This window comes from Pomacea canaliculata, linkage group LG11, assembly GCF_003073045.1.
Source record: "Pomacea canaliculata isolate SZHN2017 linkage group LG11, ASM307304v1, whole genome shotgun sequence".
NCBI lineage: Eukaryota > Metazoa > Mollusca > Gastropoda > Architaenioglossa > Ampullariidae > Pomacea > Pomacea canaliculata.
Genome location: NC_037600.1, coordinates 22,261,510 through 22,279,203, shown reverse-complemented (window position 1 = coordinate 22,279,203; position 17,694 = coordinate 22,261,510). Strand labels below are relative to the sequence as shown.

Sequence of the window (17,694 nt, the reverse complement as noted above, 5' to 3'; positions counted from 1 at the left end):
CCCCCAAGACTTCTGCACGGCGGATACTCTCAGCGAAGAGCGCTCCACGGCGATGACGCGGAATGGACAGAAACAGAGTAACATACCCAGTAAGGGTACATTCTGCCTAGTATTCATGTTCCGTAATACGCCACTGTATCCATCACAGAGATGGTACTGAGCGGAACGAAGTGGATCCTCCGTAATACATAATATTGATTACGTCCAGAGATGTCGAAGTGGTAGAATTAACTCGCCACAATTCTCGGCCAATTTTACAATCACGGACCCCTGGCCATTATTGGAATCGGGGCTGAATTATACGTTTGCCACAATGTTCTAGACCAGGGTGATCAGCGGGACTCGAACGGGGGGCGTGTGCTCTCCCGCGGGAATGTGCGTCGCAAGCTATTTTGTAAAACAGGCGAACAGGCGGATGTCAATCGGGCTTGCACCAGGTCTTCGGTTGGGCCCGGGTCTGGGTACGTTTCAAATTGTCCGTCACCACTCAGAAATGTCTTCTAATGGTATGCTAGTTCTGAAATTATGTGAAAGGGGTAGTGTCGATAGGGACTGTCGTTGTGGACTGGGTGGGCCTGCGGGCGTCAGGGCCTTCACTATTGAACAGAACACAAAGTCCTCGGGTTTGATCCTACAGCGTTGTATGCACCTGTCTGGAGAGCCTTACAGGGATGCACGGACATCGGCGTGAAGTGGTCGCACCTCAGCAGGGCACGGAAAGTCGTAGGGTAACTGTCGTGTGCGTGTCTTGTGTCAGGACAGGATGGCGCTGTCATGTATTTCTTGGTACTTGTATGGTGAGAGTGGACGGGGTCAGTAAAAGCTAGGTGATGCGCAAACAATTTTGGAGGGGACATTGCAGATGCAGCTTGGACATAATTTATTGGTCGATTAATTCATTGCGTATAAGTTACAAGGGTTGAACAATAATGGTCACGTAGGCTTAATTTGGAGGACATCATATAGGTGTTGGATAGTGATGATTAAAACGATGATAATAGTGATTTTTACTGGGAAGATGAATTGACTTTGCTAGGATACTGCTTTCAGTAATTATCTTTATGAAGTAATTTGAGTGAATAGATGTGCAGCAGGTATCCAACGGTGCATTAATAATCGGACTGTCTTTCAGTAAATAATAATTGCTGGACAGCTTGTAGTCTACTGCATATCATACGATCGATGTAGCACGTCTATCGTATCACAGGGTAAACAAAGGTAGTGAGGCGATTGCTATTGGATATTAGGGCGTCCATCATACAAGCACTAATATTGTTGGTTGGATTTTGTTAAAATTCGATCTCTCCTGATTTAAATGTAAACGAAGAAGTATTTTCAATATGATAGCGATATAACTTTTCAACAGCAATCAACAAAACTATATATTTAAGTAGCTGGTAATATGTGCCAAGGCAAGGGTGGGCAAAATTGAGGCGTCACGCAAGGTCTTAAGAGGGGTTAGCTGTGGTGCGTTCATCACTACTTAACAGCACTATGGAGACTCGTGGTGTGGGTGTGTAGTGAAGGGTGGATCTTTATTACTGTGCAATCGTCGTGTGTGTTGTGTTTTATTTGACTTCATACCTACACTGGGGGTGTGGTTCAATGTGTGCTCTTTCTCGACGCTAGTGTACTTTATGACCAAGGTGTTAACTAATATATTCGCTCTATTAGTTTCTAATAATCATGCATAGCCACTTGCTCATTGCTTACCAATATTCAGACACTTTCTTTTTCGGGCTCTTTGTGTTGTTGTTGAATATGGATGCGAGTGTCGTTCTAATGAATTAATCTTCAACATCATCAGGTATGGATCACAGTCACTGTCTATTAATCTGACTGGGTGTCCAAACCGTGGTATCTTGACATAAAGTGCAATATTGTCACTTCTGTCTAGTCTGAGGTATGAAGAAACGAAGAAAAAAAAATTGGGCATGAGCGTGAATCATAGTCGTGCTACATTATCATGGATTTCCAAAGCACCATTTTATTTGTTGAGGGTATCAAATCGTCAGTGCATCTATTTGCAGCAAATAATAAGAGATGTGTACTGATTTACGTGATTTATTCAAGGGGAGAGTTTCCGAAGCTTAAAAGAGTGTGACCGACCGGTCAGGATCATGTCTGTTGTACGGCCTTCTGGGTCGCGTAGGTGTCATACAGGGTGCAGAGGCTACAAGTGTGGTGACAGCCTCGGGATGGACTGTCTGTGGTTTCAATGTGTATGTGGAACAGTGCGATAAGGAGACTTTAATTTTAGAGTTCCAGCTGACGGTTTTTTTTTAAACGACTGTTTAGTATCAACAATATATTAGGTAGGTTTATCTGTTTCTGATATTACTGTTAGATTTTAATGTGTTCTGTGTTTTTGGTTTAGACCGTGTTGTTACATGTGGACTCAGATTGGTGTGGTATGTGCTCATGATTGCACGCTTTCTACACTGTGTCATGTTGCCCCATCAGGATATCATTATAATGACACTTTACAAGTAGTAAGAGGATTTTTTTCTTAATGTTCTGTTAAGATGATGTAAGAATAGCAAGTAGCAATGCTTGTACTATCTAAGATTTTCTTATGCCTTTTATTGCTTTGCTTTCTGTCACGGACCGTCCGCTGACATGCGCATTCTTGCTCCACAAACATAAATTACTGTAATTTCGCTTGAGGGTGGGCTACCTTTCTTTAGAGGAAAATAATTATCTCAATCAAAATACATGTCAATGAAAAAGGCAAACTATCCACTGTAGATTTTCACTCTCAATCCGCCACAAGATATTATCATTATGTTATCAATTCATCCACGTACTATTAAGTAACAACAAAATGACTTGCCCACAATATTGTCACGATGAAAACCCCAATGTTCTCCCGTTGAAATCTACCTCTTATTTTAAAGTCTTTGAGACATCTCCCAAGTCTCTAATCAATTAGTCACGATCGTCTTTCAGCGGAGTCTATTATTATTGAAAAATGGTTTTCAAAGTACACAGTTTTATAAGCAGACGTCTCGAGTGCTTGCGCATCGCGGCGCCTCCTAGATGTTGCCCGGAGGTATGTTAGATAGCTGAAGGCGGGAGGAACCTTTCTCCACCGGCGCTTACTTCCGCTGTTAAGAACTGTCCTTCCAGCTCCTTCCGGTGCAAAGACCACGGACTAGTGACTCAGCGAGCTGTGAGGAACATCCAACTGTAGTTTAACCAACGTATTACTCCGTAGATACTATTCCAGTTTGGGAACGTTGGTTATTTTCTCGCTTCACCGCCAGTACTTTCCAATGTCCTGCGGGATGCCGAGCACAGAGCCCGCCGGTGGCGAACACTGGATACAGTGACTGCCGGATGTGAAGTACAGTGCATGATAGTTACGCCGGTGATTTAGTTTGCCGTATTATTTTGCCAGCTGTCGCAGCAGTTGCGACAGAAGGAGGATCCGAAGAAAGTCCACCCAGTCTCAACTCGGTTCACGTCGCATCTCTAGCTTTCGTTTTTCTTGGTTTCTCTAGGACGTTTTTTCCTCTAATATTTTACGTCGCTTATTTTGACGTCCAATTTGCGTCATTTGCTCTAAGGCAACAACTTTCGCCAGCCCTATGCTAAGATCAGATAACCGGTTGTCGATCTCCTCCTAACCCTCTACTAGGTAGGTCTTCGTTCTCTTGCGAATTTACGTATGGTTTTCAAATTTAGTGCTCGGTGTCCGTAGATGTCGAAAAAAGCTATGATACTCTTGCGTGTTCATACCAGTACATGATAAAGTAAGGATTATGTCATTAGTAGTCTGACGCATATAGGCAGATTATATATAGGATTCGCATCTAGTAAGTTGAGATACTACTTTGTCTTTGTAAAAGGTAGAAGAATTGTTTTCTGTCTACTGGCTGTTTGCTGTTCAAGGTAACTAAGCAGTTTAATTTTTATTTGAAAGGCAAAGGGACAACTGGAAAAATGTTGCCGCTCCTTAATTGGTAGAAATAGGAGTTGTGAAGTTCCATTACTGCTTCAGGTAGATTTATTTGATAAGTATCTGTTTGCGGAGTAGTTGAATGTATAGAGATATTGGGTTGTTCGGCAATTATGTCGCGCCATTTTGCATTGGTAGTTGCGCACCTATCGTTGATAATTTAGTTATATGCAGGATTCAAACCGAAGACTTTAGAGAATGTACACATGGCTAAGTATTTGAAAGAAAGTCAGGGACGAATTACGTAGATACACATTTTAAGAACTATTTCTTTCTATTGTGTTCAAATACTCTTGTGATTCGAAGGGAGCAAGTTCTTTGATCTGCTTAGCACCTGCACGTAATATTGGCCGTGTTAAAGCGAGGTTTTCACATATGATATCTGAGAAGGAGCTCAAAGGGAATGCAAGGGAACAGATTTATATGGATGGGTTGGATAATACTGACAGTTTTGATGCAGTCTGATTAGAATTTGGGATTTTGGCAGCATGCATCTGTAGTTACGTAGAGGTCATAAGTATCTCATCGAATGCTTGTTATAACGATAGTGATTATGAAGTGTTGCCTATGTACTTGAAACTCGCGTAGGTGACCCAAATAAGAGTCATGAGTCAATTACGATGGGCCTGACACTTACCTTGGTTAGTGTCGGTAGTAAGGTTTTATAGAGCGGTGGGTTACCTTGTGGAAGAGGTAATACTATCTTTTCAAACTTGCCCAAAACGGCAAGTTTTAGAGGGAATCGGTGTACATGTTTGTTGGTTGGCCGTGACTGTCAACCTAACGTGCGTAATAATAATAACAAGTGGTTTCGACAATGATTGCATAAGGTTGAAGGCTGTTGTTGGTATATTGAAGATAATACGAGGAATTGTGTAGAGAAATGGCAGAGATAGAGGGCATGTCGAGTTGGTATAATGGGTCTGGTGATGAGAGGGGGTGCACAGGTAGCTAGGGTGTTTGAGATGGGTGTAGGATCCTAGAGTAAATCCCTTGTGCTAGCTATTACTGTGCTGTATAACTTACAGCGTTATGGTGGGTGTGTGAGAATACAATTATTGTCATAATAATTTGTATAGATTTTGGGTAAGTGGCTCATAGTTGTAGAGTCAGAGATTTGGATTAGTACTTTTGGCTAACACCAATAGTGTTGGATGGTTAGAGGTATGAAACCGGAGAAGTTGTTATGTCTGCTCATATCTTCAATATCAGCCGTTAGAAACAACTTCCCTGAAAGTGCAATAGGAGTGACGGGGCTGTTAGAGATTGTGACAATCGGCGATTTTCTGATTTGCTTTTTTGATTATTCCTATTAACATTTAACTGATAGCCGCAACTGTTTAGTATTAAGTGTTGGTTGGTGCAACCTTATGATAACGACTGTATAAACTAAAGCAATGTTTAGTTATAAAGTCTTGATCTATAGGAATGTAAGACCAATAGTCAAGCGTGTTGGCAATGGATTCCCGGTCAGTGTGCGATAAGGCGGCAATGAACGAGATGTTTTGTCCTGGCCTAGTGATAGGGCAGAGAGGACACGGCTTCGGAAAAGTGTTGTCGTTTTCGATGACGACACTGATAGCAAGGTTGACATTCACGTCTTGAAAAACAATGGGAGAGACCATGTGACGCGACTCATTCTGACTGGAAGTATGCTGTTGCTTGCTATATATGTAAAACTTGTTTGTTTTAACAATTAGAATCTTGTGTGACAGCGATGATGGCAGAGAGAGTGATGGATAAATGATGTGTGGTCAAAGGAAATTGATGCTGTTGATGTGTCAGAAGCAGAAAGGGACAGACATAGAGAAAAAAGATTAGCTGGAGTGAAGTACATGTAGTGTATACGAATGGCAGTTTTGACATTTTGGTCATTTGACTTGTTGATACTTGGTCAAGCGAACAACTCTAGTGTTTCAAGCACTGTTGCACATGTTGAGCTGGTATGTGTTACAGCTGTCTACATGGTTCTCGTGTGTGTGTCATATGTCTCCGTGTTCTGATTTTCAACTTCAACTATGTTCACTGCCCAGGACAGTCAGCGTGGAGGAGAAGGGGCTGGGAGGTGGTGGAGGAGATTCTGGCGGTGGTGGCCTGGGTTAAAGTGGGTTATTCTCGCTGCGGTGACATGATGGAGCTTGTTTCTTCTAACAGACAATCGGTTGGGGTTGTTTGGGTCATTCAGAGCTTTCAAGGCCTGTTCTACCTTTTATATATACTTTTAAATAAGTCTCTGTATTTAAAGATACAGCAAATTTAATTCTTACGTGGAAACTATTTTTTCTTACCTCCTCAAGTAATGCCACTGTTGTCATAAGTTGGTGTAGTTTTAGTTTCTCCGTAGGAATCGGCACATTAATGCCATTCTTAAGCGATAACTTTGCGAGTTACTATTTTCTTTTTAAAGTAACAGTCTGTACAGCTTTTTGTGCACTAAAATCCCAGCCCCCCCGAAATGTTTTTTTAAAACACAAAAGGGAAACAGAGGAATAAAACAAAGAAAACAATAAAGATAAACTTGCTATACACATTATCTATCTATTTCCTTGTCTTTGTGTAATATCGCACCAGAAAATAAAAACATATTTCATTATGACAGTTTGTAAATAAGCGTGTTGGTTTTATGTTCAATGAAACATCACACGCCCGTTAGAAGTCAAAAAGCAGTCAGTGCTTCTGAAGTACAGTTCCATCAAGAATTCAATCTCTAGTACGGACATGAAGATTATCATCATTCGGGGAATCCAAAACAAATCGAGAAGGCTGTCCGCCTCATCAATCAGTAAACTGATTCTAAGGTGCAGTAACTATGTTGGATTAATTCTGACAAAGGGACGAGTCGGTGCACAAGTTATATCTGTTAATATTGGTTGAAAAGCAGGCAACGTGCGGGACGTTTGGAAGTTGCAACCTGCAGTTTGTTTTAGAAACTCATTATCACCTACAATGTTTGCTATCACGAGCGTATTGATGCTCACATTTTACTTACTAAACATTAACAAATAAATATATATATTATAGGGCAATAATCAGATATCTCAGGTATATTTCATGTTTGATATCACAACAATCTTTCTTCAAGGGACATTATACCGCGATTGCTTCTCCAAGGACTCAGAGATGGTTCGTCCTCCCAGGTCGCATGTTTCTGTTTGTATTCCGGCTAACAACAATTATCCCCGCACTAGCTGTACAGAAACAAACTAAGGTGTAGTGGCCAGGGGAGGTAATGAATAAACAACAAACCAAACATTTAAACCAAACACTCGCTAGATAGCTTGGCGGCAAAAACACTCTCAGCAATGGGTAAGTCGCAAATCATTTATAAATATCTAAAGGCGGACATTTCAGATATTCGTGACTATCCACAGGAACAATTAAAGGTGTGTAGGTTCAACTGATACGCTTCTTACGCCACGCTATCAAACAATAAAATAACCAGCACACATCACATTGTTCAATAAATCTCTGACATACAGGCAAACTCACATTTTCGAGTTTTTAACCCAACGATTATTCCCGTCTCGAGTGTTGAGGAGAACTGAAATAATCCGCTTCAGTTCAGACCCACTTTGTGGTCTACACAGGTAACACTTACATTCTTCTATTAGAACTGAGGTACAGCCAAGCATATTACTCGCGATGGGGACACTCCCTGGTCACGTGACTAGGCGAGGTTGGCGATTCCCTGGACTTCCCAGGGTCGCTGTCGTTGGTGGGAGACGCCGTCCTCAAGAGTATTGTCCAGTTTTCTCCATTTTTCTATATTCATATCCATACGTTCACCATTCGTTCAGCAAGTTGAGATTTTACACTAATTTTCTAACTGTTTTGACGTGTTTACAACAAAATTAATCATCAGACAACACTACACAAGTTGATGACTTCTATGCCTCGTCTTGGCGAGGACGATTAACATCAGGTCAAATACCGTGACGAGTGCAGCCTTGGGCGCTACTTTCTCTCGCTCTGTCTACACGAGAAGTGTTTCACTTGTCTACATACAGTATCTGTATCTACTGCTTTTCCTCCTTTCTTCCGGTGACGAGCTTTTTGCGGTTTCTCGCAAACTAGTCTGGTCAGGTCTGGTCAGCTAATGGCTGTTTTTGTGATGCGACAAATACTAGACATACTTTTTACTTATTTTTAGAGAGTTACAAGTTATCGTGGTTTAACATAACTCTAAAATAATGAACATGTCTACCTTTTGTAGTATGAAACATCGCTTTAACTCGAGCTTCACTTTTGCAAGCACCTTACAGGCATGTTGTAAAACACATCTTCCAGAGCTATACAGCAATCAATACATCTCATCATTAACAAAATGAGAAACAAAATATTAATCGTATGTATTTTAATTTTACAAACAATTCTTGAAATGTGAAAGCTAACTTAAATATTAAGCTCAAGAATACAAAACAGTAACGGTTTCCATTTGTTAGTTGCACGACAACTGTGACGCCTGACGGATAACGACTGAGACTCGATTTAATTGTATTTAACTTAAATACATTTGGTGTTCATGGAGTAATTGGCCTACCCCGTGTTACCAACTGTTTCATGTTTTGTACCCTTTCCCCCTATATTTTTCGCGAAAACTTTATCTCCATCCCTCTTAAACTATTGCAATTATATTCACACAACACGCATTCTCTCAACTGTTTTCCTAATGGTGCTATTTCGCTATTAACAATGATAATCTCATTTTCATTGAAGAGAGAATCTGGGAATTAAAGCGAGTGTTGTGAACTATGTAGGAAAGGAGGGACGAAACCAGGAAATAACCTAGGTTACCCCAAACCTGTGAACAATAAACAACTCATTTTAGGTGTCAACTCTATTCTGTGAGAGACCAGCAATGGATATAGTTTAATTTTGGTATACTAACATGGTATAAGTTACTATCTTGCCAGGAAACCATTTCAGACCAAGCAAGAAATTCTGGCTCCAGTGGGTTCAGGAGCCTTCCTGATAACTCGACTCTCGCGCCTACTTCTGCCTCCTGTCTACCTTCAACCTGCGTGCCCATGACCCCAGGGTCAGTTAGTGGTCAGGATGTTCTGAATCCTTAACACAAACACGGACGAGTCTAGTAAGATCAAACAGCCAACACCACATAGAAGGAGTCGGAGGTCCAGCGAGCAGGAACTTCCTGGACATGCATGTGAGAGCATTCAGCCAGTCACCTGAAGACGAATATCAGGACACCACCTACTTACCTGGACAAACCAGTCCATGTATCACAACCAACACTAGCTGAAGAGACTCGACTTCAGCCACAGAACACTGACACTTCGGGGCCAGGTAAGACAGCTGGCACCAGATCACAAGGCAGGGGGTTCAAACCATATGGCACCACAAGAACAGGCCGGTAACGACATCCAAGCGGCATCACGAAGACAGGAAGATGAGTGCATTCAACTGACACTACCTGGAGAAGTAAGTCACTACAATGAGACATCACACAAACATAACGGTCTGTTCATTCAGACACCACCAAGACAGGCTGACCAGGATATTCTGCCGCCATGTGGACTGACCGGTGACTACATCCAGACACCACCTGAACCAACAGGTAAATACATCCAGACAAAGGCACATGGACAAGCAGGTGGATGCATCTCTCCCACTCCACATGAGCAGACATCTCAGCGCATTGTCGTTCAGCCTTCAGTCCATCAGCCTGCTAACATTCTAGACAGTGACGTCAGAGATGACGCTGGCAAGCAACAAGTCCTCGTCTGTCTGCAGGAGTTTTCTGAACGGAAAAAAGAAGTTTTGGTTGGGATGAGTCAGCTTACCTTCGGGCACTATCTGGGGGAACCTGTTTACGAGTGCTGCGACTGCAGCTACCTCTCCCCCAAAACGGGTCCTAAGACTTCTTCCAAACCCACACAGGGCTCCTATAATGTGCTTCTTATTCACCGATTTAGTACGATTCGTGGTGTGCGAGGTGAGAGCTTTTGGTGACATCGCAATTAAGTATCTATGTCAAAGAGGAGATAAACAAGAAATAAAATAAAAGAAACTGAGAGACGCCGTGTCACAGCTGGACAAGGCGAGGCCATGTTGTCTCACCTGGTGTCCGACATTCGCTCCCGGTCTGCGCGCATCACTAAGACATCGCTTTCCCACCTACGACATCGTCAACTGTCAACAGGCCATCTGGTGAAGACATTCCTGCTGACTGAGGTAACTATTCATCCACAGCTTTGTGTCCGTCAACCTGCTAGGAGATAGTGAATATCGTTTGTGTACTGAGAGAGGTACTAGTGCAACAGGTGTGTCCTCTGAGCATTTAATAATCGACTCCATTTTAGCACTAATCATCCCACTCATAACTGTTAACAGAAAAAGTGTTTTTATGAAGTTTAATAATACAATTATGTCACTTATCCATACGCTGTCCCAGACTGATATTGGCGTGAGGTGTAGCCTTCGTGTTACAATATAGTATATATAGCATGAGACTACTTTAGTGGTGAAATATTTACCAAATAGTGTCTACAGTTTCTACAGTAGCTGGTAAGATACATTTATACATGTTATGCTAGGATTATTTGTTATCATCACAGACACCAGTTTGGACCATCACTTTCCCGCACTTGACAGGAATTTTGAGCCTCGTGTTGATTACAGGTGCAAAACTCTGCGATACAAGCGGAAACATCCTATACACGGCTAAAAATACAACATTCTCAAATATCTCGCGTAAACTGTCGAAACATTCAAAGCATTATTAAAATAAAGTTTTATAAGAAGTAAATTATTCATACGTCTTCATGTATTTTTGCATAGGAGGTTTATTTTGCTGGCGATTGATTTCAATAGTCTTTAGTTCGGTAACGGGCACTGTACACAGTAGCCAAGAGAGAGTACATTGGTCACCTTTGTGATCTACGTGGTACTTTAAATACGAATACAATATTTTCATTTACATCGAACAGACAATATTTATCTTTGTTGTAAGAGATTTCTAAAACAAAAACCCATCGCAATCTGTGACAAAAATGATGTAAGTAAAGTGTCGTCACTTTGTGTGATAGCTGTCTGCAACTTAAAATAAATAATCTTATGTTCCCTCTCAGGTGTGGTTTATCAGTTTGATTTTGTTGCGTTAGATAAGTTTGATGTGTAGTTCCTTCCTGTATGTTGTTGTAGCTGTTCTGTCTGGGTTAATGTCACTAGGACATCAGAGGTTTGTCAGTATCGACATGTTTTGATTAACACCTTAAGGCCGTGGTTATGTAAGGCAGGACCTGTGTCGGGGTCGTCTGGGAACAACAGACCCGCCGCCATCGGGACTGGTCTGTTGTCTGTGCTGTAGTGATCATTGTGTGTACCCCCAAGACCCCTGCGGGTGGACGTCAATATCACGTGCTGAGGGAACTCGGACACTGGTGGCAGCAGACGTGTGGTACTGGGGCTAGACCTGACAGTCACATGACTAATGTGGTCTACAAGATGTTAGTAGCGAGGCAAGTATATACACAACACAGTATTTCGTACAGTGATCTCAGATGGTTGTTCACTGACTGAAATACACAAACCCTGTACTGTATATGTGTACTTACATGTACAACAAGCACTGGTTACATTAACATGATGTCAGTGCAGGTGCACATAGCAAATTGCATATTAACTGTCAATCAAAATTTAATTAATATCTCTGTACAGTTTTATATCCTGATATGTCGTTCGTTCTTTCTTAAGATTTAGCTTAGCTGAGATGAGATGTGTCGTTCTTTAGCGTTTGGTTTTAGTATCTCAGGTAGGTACCTAGTAGTGATACTTCTTTAAAAGTAAAGTGTAATATACAAGTATACAGACGTACAAAGAGTTTGGCCACACATTGGTTTTAAAAGTGTAGAAAAGCTTTTATAATATGTGATTTTGTGTCGCTTGTGTAAGCCAAAGAAGAGACTATCCAACATTGTGTGTTTGGCTGATGCATCGTGTGTGGGACAATATCAAAATAGTCTTAGAGACTAGAATTCATGAGAAGTGTAATTATGAAAATATCATAAAATTTACTTTACTCGGCTACAGCGAGAATTCTTTTATTGACAAAGTAGTAACTAATAGAAAGGTTTTCCATATCTAAATCTAGATTTAATACTAATTAAAAGACAAATTGATATTTACAATTAAAAGGGACATTCTTTGGATTTGCAGTGTTTCCTATCGTTTTGTAGTCAAGGGAGAGAGGACAGATGTTGATATCGATAATAAACTAAATATTCTGGTAAACATAGGTTAGGTACAACATATGTTTTAAATTTTTATATGCTTTCGTCATCAAGTGATACTAAAAGTAGTAGATAAAATTGTTGATGGAAAAAATAAAGAATAAGTTGAAAAGTAAATATTAACAAAATATATTCGTGAAAAACGACAATCACAATGCTCTAACAATAATATAATGACTTATTAACTGCTAAAAACTGGAGGCTGGGTGATACTTTTTTTTAACTTGTATCTGTCTACAGTAAGTTTTTCGTTTATCTAATAAAAACTTTTCACTTTTATCAACTCCTTTAATTACCAGGATATAACAGACATTCTTTTTTGACGGCGAAAAAATAATTTAAATTCTCCTTCTTTTCCCTTTTTTCATTATAAACAGATTTTAACATTATTCTTGAACCTGTTTCTTTCATGAAGAGACAGGCTGTGAAAAAAATCATACAAAGAATAAAGATAAAAAAAAACTTTAAATGGGTGATTGCTAGAGGTGGCTAGTGATTGACTGAAGTCCTATTCAACCTGCAAATAAGGTTCCTCTTTGCTGACTACTTTTTACAATATATTCAAAGTTTGCATCTCATTTACGCCGGCAATCAAATAAAAGCACCTGACGAAGTGAACAATTTCAAGATGCTTATCGTGTTTGACACTGGAATCAAACCGCCATCTTGTCCCTCTTTTGTCTTATGTACACAGTAATTGTAGTGTGATCTGTCCTTTTACCAGGTTCTGCGGTCCGGCGACAACAGTGAGTGTGCCATGCACATGTCCTCCACGTGTGAGTGTTAAGACCCTGGGTCAGGGCGTGTGGTGGACAGGGAGAGGTGCTATTGCTGTAAATCACAACTCTTCCCGGAGCAAGTTCACCTGCTACACACGGCGCTCCACAACTTTTGTCAGCGGTACCGCCCGGTACAGGTAAAACTGTGTGCTGCAGCTGATGGCAGGACAGTGGCTGCGGGTGTGGTCACCACGCTCTAGTTGTCAGTACTCTGTAGTGAGAGTCGTGGCAGCGTGCAGCATGCTGTAGTTCAACCTGTTGCTGCAGACAGTAAACACACAACAGTCAGCGGTCTGTACCGGGGGGTCAGCTCACTTTACCAGTTATGATTTGATGCGGTCGACGTGAGAAGCTAGCGATTGTTAGTGGAGAGGGGGTCCACCTATCGTCATGCGCCGGATGAAGCGGGTCCTCTCTACAAGTGAGATATACAATGCCTGTAATGATATTAAACATAAAGTTAATGGTAGTCAGGGTTAACTAATATTCTCATAGTGATTAGACTAGCTCTAAACAAAAGAGGCATGTAAATTACATTTTAAAGAGTCTTTCGTGATATTTAATAAAGAAAGGATTTCAAGACTATGAGGAGTATAGTCAACGAAATGAAACATTTTGGTTAAAATACTTGCGTTGCATTCTTATCTCTGACAGGAAACACTTTGGGACTTTCTGTGAAAAGCTTCTGAAACGAGTTCAAAATCTCCATCTGTGGGCGGCAAGTTGTTACCATGGACACGCACCCGCCGGCTGGCGAGGGGAACATTTAACAAGACCCCTCCGGTCTCCACCGGCCGTCGTCAGGGTTGTCAATAGAGACAACATTATCAGGAAAGGGCAGTCTGTCAGAAGGTACAGTGAGCGAGGTGTGCCCGACCACACAGACGGCCCGCCAGTCAAACAAATACGTCACGAGTTGTATCACTCATGTGGCTGGCCAGCTGACTGTGTCACGTGCGGTCGTGAGGTGGCCAGCTTCCTACACAGTCTCCGAGTTGGTGTTACAGGTAGGTGCTGCGTGTGTGTATCGTGTAGGGTTGCGGAAGGCTTAACTAAAATAGCAAATAATGTAGTAAGTATTTAGAAACACCAACAACAGCAAAGCAGGTAAGAAACACTTGATATACAAGACAGTGTTTTACATTATTACAATATTTTACATTTGTATCATTCACGTCATAAACTTTCGATATTATATTCTTTATTTATCAGTCTGTCGGTACGTACATTCTATCTCTCACACTTGACTAATTGAATGAACACACACTGAATGTCAACAGAGAATGTTCACACAATACCTACGACCATCGCCTCCACCAGCAACAGGACAACACCGCCGTGCCTGCAGTGGAGAGACGTGCTGATGCTGATTGAAACATCTTTTTCTACAATTAACGACGATATTGCTATTGTGAAGGAACTAAGAGAAGCGGGTATCCCAGTGCGGGTGATGAAGGATGATGACATCGAGGACGTGGCCACGGCCCGCAGTGACGTGGTGTGGGTGACAGAGGATAAACGTGTTCGTGGTCTGGAGAGAAAAGTCGTCGTCTGTGTGCGATCCTCTGGCAACTATACAACTAACTGCCTTCACTCGGTGTCCCGCTGTACGTCCCAACTTGTGATTGTCAGCCGCTACTAACCGTACCAGTGCAGATGACACACACACACACCTGCCACGTGTTGTAGTCTTGTGTCTATCTCTCTTACATCAACACATGTCGTTTTCATGTTTTCTAGTCTTTCTTCACTCCATCAAAAGACTGCTGAAACATAAAGTGTATAATTATTTCTTTTGTGACAAGACATCATGCTCTCATAAAAAAGCTTTGCTTCCTAAATGTTGTCATGTCCGTGAATCCGTGTGTTTCAGATTATTTTAACCCCTTTGCGACTTACTGACTGCAAGTGTATGTAAAATGTATGAAACAATAGATGAGAACATTAGATAGAAAGGGTTAACTGAACAGGATCTATTTGGTGACCCCGGTTCACCAGTAGGGTTTTGGAGGGAACGAGTTAGAAAATTAACTCAGGCCCGGGGTACCGAAGGAAGATGACGAGCCTGAGTCACGACATGTAAACCTCCTGAGTTGCGATAACATAGTCAAACAGGGTAGTGACCATCGACGCTGGATGCGGTGTGGTACTGACCCTGGGTGGATTAACCTCGCATAGATGGGGTATGACATTTTTTTCTGTTATTGATTGTGGAATTGTATTAGAACTCACGTATGTTTCAAAGTTGTGAACACGAACATATGGGAGAAAGATGTGGTACTGAGAATATGGTTGATATGTAACCTCGCAGTTGTATAGATTTTAATTGTATGGACTGAAGAACTGGAGCTTCTGGATAAGGAAGAATCGCCTCCAGGACCATTCCTTGATCGGCTTCACTCCAGCACCCAGCAGCACGTGGGCTAGGAGCACCCGTTAGTCCCCGTTGACGTCACCGTGGAGTACCTGCTGTGACCCAGACACGCCTGACGTCACGGCAGTGTGCACGGCCTGCTGTGTCGTCAATCACCGGGCGACCAAAGAGTTCTTACCCCAACCCCAACCCTCGCGGAAGGATCAACCGTTTCCACAGGAAGGGCATTGGTGTTATTGGATTCTAGTTGGCTGTAGAGGGCGACACCCTGAGATAGCGGGACGATAAACTAAGTAACGTACACAATGATAGCTAGAGCGGTTATAAGACAGGTAATTGGACCGGAACATCAGAACTGGAACTTTGGGGCTAAACAGTAGGAGAGAGTGTGAGGAATGTATAATTATACTGTCATTGTAAGCTGTGACTATGTCGAGATTGATTGGGCAGTGCCCCGGATGTAAACACTTCGCCTATCGTTAGATGTTTGTTGCCTTTAGAACTCTGTTGATGCGAGTTGTTTACAAACAAGTATTTGTGTTGTAGTCTGTACGTCCTGAGGCATTCCATAACGAAGTGAGCATGATGTGAGCAGCTCGACATGTTTAGACCTGATCTTTCTGTGTTTCACAACTAGTGTCTGCATGAATAACACACGGAGTCGTGTTGACTCAATCTAGGGATGAACACAGACGAGGGAGTGAATGGCATCACACTGTATCACAGTCTGAAATAAATTGTCCTGAAGGACGTAGTCAAGTCTGATGTCCTCTTGAGGAAGCAGTGTCTAGTAGCGCATGACTGTGTGTATATATATATATATGTGTATATTTCTTTGTGCAGCCTGTCTCTTTAGTATGTTTTTAAACAACACACCTTGTACATCTGGTTGATGACAGATACAGCACAAACAAACGTATTGTCATTCACCAGTCGGAGGCGATACACATCTTCACTGACTCCAGTGCCTTCGTACGTCAGCCTTCCTGTTTAATTTTTTTTCTCGGTCTCCGTCTGTTCATTTATCTTTTTCCCTCTTCCTTTTTTTTTTTTTTGGTCTAGTGATATGATGTCCCTACATACCTTCAAACAAAGCTACATATGATGTTTAGTCACGTGCGGAGTGCCAAGAGAAGTATGAAGAGGAAGGTAAAGGTACTAGAAAAGTATTAGATGACAGGCCTAGTGACACTCTTAAATTTCTAAAGTCAAAAAGGTCTCAACAAACCAAAACAGCTAGAATGAGGCTAAATGGGGAGTAGCAAGATACAAGGACCGTCCTCATGCGCATGTGGGGGTAGATTAAAATAAGCACCACACCTGTGCTGCTAGAGTGAAATGAAAACAAATTAGAAAAGGAAATCTAAAACATTTCTATGACAATTGTGACCCTCCACGATAGAAATAAGTCTGAAGTCTCGCGGAACAGTTTTGTGCTCGAGGCCCCGAAACGTGATAGGGTCAGTTTTGTACAGTTTGACTTTTCTTTAAAAATGAATTCCTTGTTTATTAAACTATCAGGAAAATACACTGCAATGGTAAAATACAAGTTAGAAATTGACTTAAAGTATGTTTTAATCGAGATACCCTTGTTCGATCTGTACCGATTTCTGCAAAACCAAAACGAAATTCAAACGTTGTTTCCCTGTCATAACCCATCATGTGATACCTTGCAAGAAAACCCGCAGTCTGTATGTTCAACTTCTATAAAGAACGGTTCAAATATTAACCAATCAAAAGGTTTGTCTCCAAAAGTTTAGGAGTAAACAAGCCCGGTCGGCCATCTTGACGCTAACCTTTGAACCCGCTTTTCTCAAAATGGCCGCCACCGTCCTTTCACACTTCAAACGTTTATAACTCACTCAACGTTAGGACTAGAAGAGCACCGTTTGTATCAATAGAAAGTTCAGAACCTCTACTTTTTTAAAAATATGCAATTTGACAAATCTCAAATTTCTGACTTGAGACTCAGTTCGTCGTAGAGGGCCACAAGTACAGACTGGCACCAAGCCTTAACAACTGCCTCAACCCTCCAAAAGAACTGAGACACAAGACACGTTCATTAGTAACATCATTAGCAACCCAAACTCTAGACTAATATATGATTGAAAACAGATAATAAATAGAATTAAAAAAAAGAGATATACACCCACAGAAAGGATACACTCAACCGTCTAAAACCAAGACAAAAAGCCAAAACTAAAACCATGCACCACCAGGGCGGACCAGACAGGCACAGAGAGCAAGTAGCAGCAAAGAAAAGAGAGAGAGAGGTCACCAGCACAGTCTACCACCAAAATCACTCAGCAAACCTCATCCCTAACAGAAAAA

At 41.6% G+C, this 17,694-nt stretch overlaps 1 protein-coding gene across 1 annotated transcript; it reads left to right on the top strand.

Moving 5' to 3' along the window:
* Positions 1-9,310: 9,310 nt before the first annotated feature.
* Positions 9,311-16,117, top strand: LOC112574708. The gene is made up of 4 exons (XM_025255937.1): positions 9,311-9,914; positions 13,356-13,410; positions 13,644-13,996; positions 14,270-16,117. Exons 1-4 carry the CDS (start codon positions 9,311-9,313, stop codon positions 14,629-14,631), a joined length of 1,374 nt encoding a protein of 457 aa, XP_025111722.1. The 3' UTR covers positions 14,632-16,117.
* The last annotated feature ends 1,577 nt before the right edge of the window (positions 16,118-17,694 follow it).